General features: G+C 38.9%; 2 protein-coding genes across 2 annotated transcripts; both read right to left on the reverse strand.

Annotated features, from left to right (window-relative positions):
* Window positions 1-4383: 4383 nt before the first annotated feature.
* Window positions 4384-6364, reverse strand: LOC140889428 (uncharacterized). The gene is made up of 4 exons (XM_073297143.1): window positions 6226-6364; window positions 5740-5948; window positions 5347-5643; window positions 4384-4929 (listed from the first exon to the last, which is right to left on the reverse strand). The coding sequence occupies exons 1-4, from the start codon at window positions 6362-6364 to the stop codon at window positions 4384-4386; spliced, it is 1191 nt and encodes a 396-aa protein (XP_073153244.1).
* A 90-nt stretch (window positions 6365-6454) lies between these two features.
* LOC140889429 (uncharacterized) lies at window positions 6455-7237 on the reverse strand. Its single transcript, XM_073297144.1, has one exon. It carries the CDS (start codon window positions 7235-7237, stop codon window positions 6455-6457), a length of 783 nt encoding a protein of 260 aa, XP_073153245.1.
* Between the last annotated feature and the right edge of the window lie 1202 nt (window positions 7238-8439).

An 8439-nucleotide genomic window follows, 5' to 3' on the forward strand; every position in this document is an offset into this window, starting at 1 on the left:
TAATATCTCCTAATACGCAAGTTTAATACTTTCCAGCAAACTCCTACAATCTCATCAAAATTAATAGTACTACCTAATAACTCAAACAACATCCGCGTACTGCCCAAAACTGGAAGGATTATTGATACACCAACTCCGTTTAACTTGGAACCGTATGCTATACAAATAAATAGTCAAATAGTACACTTTAAACTATAAAAGAAGTTTTTAATCTAAAATAAACACTAAACTACACACTTAAATAAATTAAACATCTAGTTTTGAAAATATTTTAAAAAAGAATGTGACATCAAAACATTTAAAATAATAAATCAATAAAACATACCATATGAAATTCATTAAAACTAACAGACTTTGGGGCAAGATTTCTCGAGTTTCTTGCAATCGGCAGTAGGCACAACCCAAACCAGAACCATGCTCTGATACCAACTGAAACGACCCTACTTCTACTTTAAATTAAACTAAATAAAATACGGATTTTCAAAAAAATCAAAATATTAAAAATTTTATTAAAAATTTCGGCATGACTTCTCTGTTTATATTACAACCCACCTGTCACAGAAAACAATTTAAAAGAAAAGAAAATAACCGACAATATTAAATAAACTAGACCGAAAAAAGAAACGAGAACCCAATAAAGATTTTCGTTAATCAAATATCCCAAGGGTTAAATAGTTTTATATTACAAGCCCATAAACCATAAATAAATCCTTTCGTTTACACTGTCCAATAAATAAATAATAAACTTTAAAGTAATATAGATTGAACAACTAATGCGGAAGACTGACATAGGTCGGAGGGAAGTGTCGTGCCCGCATTGCAGTCCGCTCGATAGTCATGCCCCTCAATCTCATAAAATAATCTAACCTGCACCAAGTAAATGTAGTGAGCCTAGGGGCCCGACAAGAATATGGGGAAAATAACGAGTACTACATAAATACAAGCACACGCAGATTAAAAATAAATCATAATAAAATATATTTTTTTGTGCCCTTAACTTAAATAAATTTTTTCTGAATAAATGACGTAAACTTGAATGAAACATATGCATGGCTAAGTCGAACATAAATAACTGAATAAACTAATCTGAACATAGTCATAAATATTGAACTTAGATCCTTGGATTGTGACTCTATGATTTCGATCATGATCATGGCTGCAGTACACTATGCCGCAAGCAAGTCAGGATAACACCCAACTCGTCTTGCCCATACTTGGTAAGGGAAGCAAGGATTTCTCCCAACTCGTCCAAATCCATACTTTAGTAAGGGAAGCCAGGATTTCTCCCAACTTGTCCAAACCCAAAAATTTGGTATGGGAAGTCAGAACGTCTCCCAACTCGTCCAAACCCATACTTTCTATAGTCACAATCATCTCACTTCGTTCCTAAAAATATTTTCTTTCATACTTGAATATGGACTTAGCATGCATATGTAAATATGATATACATGTAAATATTTGATCGATAATCATGCAAATGACTCAAACATGGACGACCGGGATGGTGATTTAGGGAGCAAACCAAGGATGAAAGTCTAAACCATAAATTTGCGCTTAAGACAAATCGAGCGGTTTGCCCGAAAAATTTGTAACTTACTCGATTATTATTCAAAAAGGATTCCACTTGAAACCACGACTCTATGAAACTTAGAACTAAGTAGGAAAAGCATCCTCTTAATTTATTCCTAAGCAATCATTTTATAAAAATCAAAATTCCGGGCAGCAGCCCTTTGGCTTCAAAAATTCTGCACCTAATCAATTAAAAATCTAGAACTCGACCAAGACTTAACCGAATTAATTCCCGCTTGAACCGGCATATTTCCAACATCTTAGGCTAGTTCCAGATCGGAGCCCTTTACCAAAACATGAGATCAACCCTGCCTTAGCCATAAGTTTCCGAACAGCAACATCCAACTTCAGAATTCTGCACCTCTCTTATTCTTATGCCTAGAACTCCATCTAAACTTAACCGAATTCATTTCCGCATGTACCGACCTTTTTCCTTTCATCCTAAAATATTTCTAAACCTGAGACTTTGACCAAAACCTGAGTTAAACCCCGCTTTAAACATGCGTTTCCGGGCAGCCCCAACACTTGGCAAAATTCTGTTCAAGTCTACTTTGGTACCTAACCCAAAAAAAAAAAACTTAGCTATGAAACTCCAAAGTTCCAAGCTACTAGACTAGGACCAAGTTTAACCCTTAGGCTCATCCAAACCTTGAAACCGAACCCTTGCTCCCAAACTAAATTCCCTAGCTCGAAACAGCCCTGCCCCGAGCCCATTTCCCAGCTCGAAGCAGCCCCTGCCTTAACCAAATCCAGCCCTGGAAACCCCTCAAACTCGACTCCAAACAGTCCCAATACCATCGGAACTTCAACTCCAATTACTTAGCTGCTTCCAACACATCCTAAGCATACCATGTGAACTACATATCACCCATGGTAGCCCATAATCCACCATCCCAACCAACACAATCAAACGCCAAGCATTCGAACACAATCCAAGCATAAATTCTGGAAAAATATTTGAACCATGTGTGAAGAAAAAAAAATTTGGAAAATATTTGAACCATAAACACATGCTCATTTCAATACTCAACAAACCAATATCATAGCACCATAAATCCTCAAGCATGGAATGGAAAAATTTTGACAGAAATAAATCGAACAGGGCATTAAATCTTGACTGGAATTTTCGTATGTGCTCATAAAATTTAAAAGGATTTCGAAATGCAAACACATAATACAACACAAGACATAATAATCTACATGGTGGTCAAGAACCCATAATCTTGCCTAGATTAGGAGAAACCAGAGAAAAGGAGCTCGAATGAGCTGAGATCGAGCCAAGGAAAACCAAAAATCAGTTCGAACAGCAACTCATGGTAAGGCTATGTCGGGACTAGTAGCTGGCAGAGACGGGTAATGATGGTCCCAATCGGCACGGCAGCAGCTCCCAAAGAGGAAAAATTCGTCGGGTGGGAGAGACAAGTATGGAGGGGTGAAAAGAATGGAGTCTGCATCGGATGATTCTTGAGGAAGGGGAAAAAAATATTGGGCCCTGTAATGGCTAGGGGAAATCTTTTAATGGGCCGGGTCCAGACAATTGTCTAAGTGGGTAAGGAACATAATACATAAAATATAATATGTAGTATTTATAAGTGTTAGACCCAAATTTTGCAAAAACTCAATTTAAAAAAATTCAAGAATTAAACACTTTAAATATTTTGATGTCACGACAACGAGTAAAATATTATATAACAAACAGAGCGATTAAAATAATTTTGAACAAACTAGACAAACGTTTAAAAGAATTTTAAATAAATACACAAGCGAAAATAAAACCTTTAAAATGATTTGGACAATTAAAAAGCACTTAAATAAATAATCTAGGCATTTAAAATATTTTAAATTAGTTAACCGCTAAATTTACGTTATTTAAAATAAATAAATTGGAGACTCAAAAATATTTAAACAAATAAGCTAAACAGTTAAAATCATTTAAATGAATAAACTAAAAAAATTAAAATCATTTAAATATGCAAGCTTAAACCTTTAAAATTTTAAAACAATTAAGTTGCATATTAAGAATCATTTTGACAAATAAACTTAAACAATTAAAAATAGTAATTAAATAGTTAGTACAATAAAATCATTTGAATAAATAATAAAATATTTTATTAACACGTAATTCGCATAAAGAATTTAAATCAATTAAACCTAAAAATAATAATCCTAATATTTATTAAATTTAATGCATGCAATTTAGTAGATTGGATTTTAGGTACTACACCTTGGGTGGATGGAGTACGGTGATGCATGAGCCTCTGACATGATCGTAGTTCGCAAGGAATCACCTGCAAGAACCCAAAACCGACCTCTGAACTTCACAATCCCATCAACCACTGAGTATAAACCACTGCCAATTTACTCATCCTTATATCTCCACTTACTCAACTGCTCATCATTCGCTTGCTCAGCACGGATACGATCAAACAGTGTGGTCCTCACTAACAAAGAAGATAGTCGGGGTGCTATACCCCTTGCATAAAACTCCAGTTCAAACCTCTGAATCTCGTACTGCAAGGGTCTAGACACTGACAAGGAGGTAATCACTGCTGCCTTCCTACTCGGTACATCTGCGATGACATTAGCCATACCCGGATGGTAACTAATTTCGCAGTCGTAGTCCTTCACCAACTCAAGTCATCTTCGTTGCCTCATATTTAACTCCTTTTGGGTGAAGAATTACTTGAGGCTCTTATGGTTGGTAAAGATCTTGCACTTCTTCCCATATAGATAGTGCCTCCAAATCTTGAGTGCGAAGACCACGACGGCCAAGTCCAAATCATGGGTAGGATAATTTTTCTAATTCCCCCTCAACTACCTAGAAGCATAAGAAATAACTCTATCCCACTGCATGAGAATTGCTCCTAATACCAACTTAGAAGCGTCTGTGTACACAACAAAATCACCTTGCCCTGATGGGATGGATAACACTGGTGTTGTCATAAGAGTCTTCTTCAACCCATCAAAGCTCTCTTGACACTCCGGACTCCAATCAAACTTAGCATTCTTCTTGGTCAGTGCGTTCAAGGGCACAACAATGGATGAAAAGACCTTCATGAAATTCCTATAATAACCGAACAATCCGAGGAAGCTGCGAATCTCCGATGCATTACTAGGTATAGCCAACTCCTTCACTGCTTGAAACTTGGAGGGATCCACCTCTACACCGCTCTTGGAGATTACATGACCCAAGAATGCTATTCTATCCAAACAAAATTCACACTTGTCAAACTTGGCGAATAATCTCCGATCTCGAAGCACCTCTAAAATTCTCCTCAAATGTTGCGTGTGCTCCTCTCGATCCTTGGAGTAGATGAGCATGTCGTCGATGAATACAATGACAAATCGTTCCAAGTACGGCTGAAAAACACGGTTCATGAGATCCATAAAGACCACGGGCACGTTCGTCAAACCCGAACGACATCAAAAAGAACTCGTACTGGCCGCAACGAGTCCTAAAAGCAGTTTTAAACACTTCCGATTCCTTCATATTCAACTGATGATAGCCCGAACGAAGATCTATCTTCGAAAATACGGAGACTCCCTGCAACTGATCAAAGAGATCCTCAATCTTGGGAAGTGGGTACTTATTCTTTACCGTCTCTCCGTTCAACTCCCGGTAATCAATACACATCCTCAAACTCCCATCCTTCTTCTTCACAAAGAGGACCGACGCACCCCAAGGAGAGAAACTAGGGCGTATAAAACCATTATCAAGAAACTCTTGAATCTGCTCTTTCAACTCCTTCATCTCCGTAGGAGACAATCTGTACGCACCTTAGAAATTGGAACGGCACCTAGAACCAAGTCGATAGAGAACTCAACCTCTCTATCAAGCGGAGGACCTGCAACATCGTCTGGAAACACATCTCCAAAATCCCTGACCACTTCCACATCCGAAAGCACAGGTTTGACTGGTAACTCTGTAAAAGATAAACTAGCCAAGAATGACTCACAACCATCCGATATAAGCTGTCTTTCTTGCAGTAAAGATATGATTTGGGTCTTCCTCCAACTCTTAGCTGCCTCAAACCAGAATGGTTCCACACCCTCCGGTCTAATCAGCACGGATTTCTGCTAAAAATCAATCACTACTGCATTCTTCACCATCCAGTCTATCCCAAAAATCATATCAAACACGGGCATGGGTAACACTATCAAGTCTGCAACCACTGACTGTCCCTGCAAGAGAAGTTCAAGATCCCTGGCTATGCTCTTGGTGGACAAATCTTCCCCTGACGGGATAGTAACTGAGAATCCCACTATTAACTCCTCTCGCTGAATCCTCCACTTAAGCACAAACTCCTCAGAAATAAAAGAATGTGTAGCCCCCGAGTCTAATAATGTCTTGGTGGCTACACCAGCTACTAAGATTCTTCCTACAAAAACAACGGTTACCACACAAGCAATTGGATTCCCTATTCACAAGTTCTATTTATGCTCACCCTAGTTCAACTAGTTTCAAATTCATAATCATACAAGCTAACAACCAAACATAAATCATGCAACATAATACAAATCTTAAGCCATTTCCCCAAAAATCTCAAGAATTCTTATTAACTAGCACAAAACAATTCCCAATTAGACAGTTCACCAACACAAATTCCATCAATAAATTAAATAAACTAACTTAACCCCAAAAGTTTAAAGTGTTACCTGTGATAAGGGTAGTATCCGAGTCAACCTCCTTGTCCTGCATCACAAATACTTGCCTAGAAGTGGGCCTCCTCGCTTCTGGGAAATCCATCACCACATGAATTTGTTTCTTACACTTGTAGCATACTCCAGATCCCATCAGACACTTCCCAAAATGGGCCTAATGGAAATTCCTGCAAATCGGCTTCTCCCCAGTCTTGGGAGGAGTGGGTCTCTGCGTCTGCTGTGCCTAAGGTGTCTGCTGCCTCGATGGTCCAGAATACGGCTTCTTGCCGTGCTGCAACTGTGGGTAGCCATGAGCTGGGAAAGGCCTCTTGCTATGCGCTTCTGCACTGATGTCCCTCAAGGACTGCTCGGACCTCAGAACTTGCCTAAGTGTTGTAGCGTAATCTGCCAGCTCTGCCATCAATACATCACGGCGAATGGTGGGTCGCAACCCATCAATGAAGTCCTGGAGCTTCTCTGCCTCATCATCTCCAATCATGGTCACAAAGTGACAGCTCCTCTCAAACTTCCTAACAAACTCTGATACTGATAGATCCCCATGTCGAATACTCATAAACTCCTTCTTCAAACGAGCTCTGACATCTGCGGTAAAGTACTTCTCAAAGAAGAGTCTCCGGAACTCAGTCCATGGTAAAGTAGCCGGATCTACTGTCTTCTCAACTCCCCCCCACCAAAGGGCAGCATCATCCTTAACAAGAAAGGTGACACATAGAACTCGGTCTAGATCTCCCAACTCCATATACCGAAATATCACCTCAAGTGATCGGATCCAATCCTCAGCTACAAACGGGTCGGTCGTACCGGAAAAATCCTTTGGGTCCATCTTCCTAAACTGCTCGTAGACATTCCCCGGTCTAGCCCTGGGAGCGGCCTCATCATGTTGCTCCAAAATGCGAGCCAATCCAGCCAACACCTGATTCCCAACATCCGCAGCTGGAGGAGGTGGCGGAGGAGGTGGTGGTGGCGGAGGTGGCGGCTCTGCAACACGCTCACAACAAGGAGCCATCTGTACGCAAGTTCAAATTCCAACACTCAAATTTCATGCCTAAGGAAAAAGGGTTTCTTTAAACTTTTACATACTCAGAGGACTTTAAAATTCATGCTCCCAACATTAAAATGATTAAAGATAGCAAAATTTAAATCTTACAGACTTTGAGACGAGATCTTCCGAGTCCCAGGGTCCAGAGGTAGGCACAACCCAAACCCAATGACCATGCTCTGATACCAATTGAGATGACTTTAACTAAAAACATTTAACTAAATAAAGGAAAATACGGATTTTTAAAAAAATTTGGCATGACCTATTTGTTTGAACACCAAACCACATGTCTCAAAGCAGCAGTATAAATAAACGCCTCATACATAGGACAACCACGAGATAAATAGTTATACATGTTCAGTGGATCAACTGACACAAAGCAAATGTGATAATAAGTGTTTTACATGCCAAAATAAATGCAGGAAAAACACATCCTGCTACTAACGGGAAATCAAAAACAACAATAGTTCATTATTCCAATAACATAATGCGAAAAAAAATAAAAGAGCGGAAACTGTCGAGGGAATGCCAACGAACGCTACAGACTATGAGGATCGTGCCCCACAACCTCGTCTGCAAACTTACCTGCACGAAGCATAGTAGTAAGCCTAAAAGCCCAAAAAAATTTGCGCTATAAAAACAAGGATTCAAAATATATGCAACATACTTAAAGTAATACTAAGTATACAATGAGACTCTCACGAATGAAATGTAATAACATGCCCGAAGTAGAAACAATCACAATATGCAATGAAAATATAACATTCATGAACCATTTCTCTTTATCAATTATCATGTGAATTAGATCTTTGATTGTGACTATGGTTTTGATCGATCAATGAATACAGTACTATGCCGGCAAGGAATCTAAGATTTCTCCCAGCCCCACATTGCCCTTAAATTGGTAGGAAAATCAAGATTTCTCTCGACCTCGTACTATACGTCTAATTTTTGCTAGTGAACCAGTGCATCCCCCTAACCATCATTGCACGTATAAGTGTCAACCAACTCACTTCATTCATTAACTTTCATTAGATTTAACCTTTTCACATTTAACTTTTGACATTTACATGCATTCTTTAATTTAAACTTCGGGACTGGAATAGAAGTGGATTTGAAGTAAACTTACGCGAAGGAATAGGGCGTTGAATGAATAAATGACATGAACC

This window comes from Henckelia pumila, chromosome 3 (genome assembly GCF_033568475.1).
Source record: "Henckelia pumila isolate YLH828 chromosome 3, ASM3356847v2, whole genome shotgun sequence".
Classification (NCBI taxonomy): Eukaryota; Viridiplantae; Streptophyta; class Magnoliopsida; order Lamiales; family Gesneriaceae; genus Henckelia; species Henckelia pumila.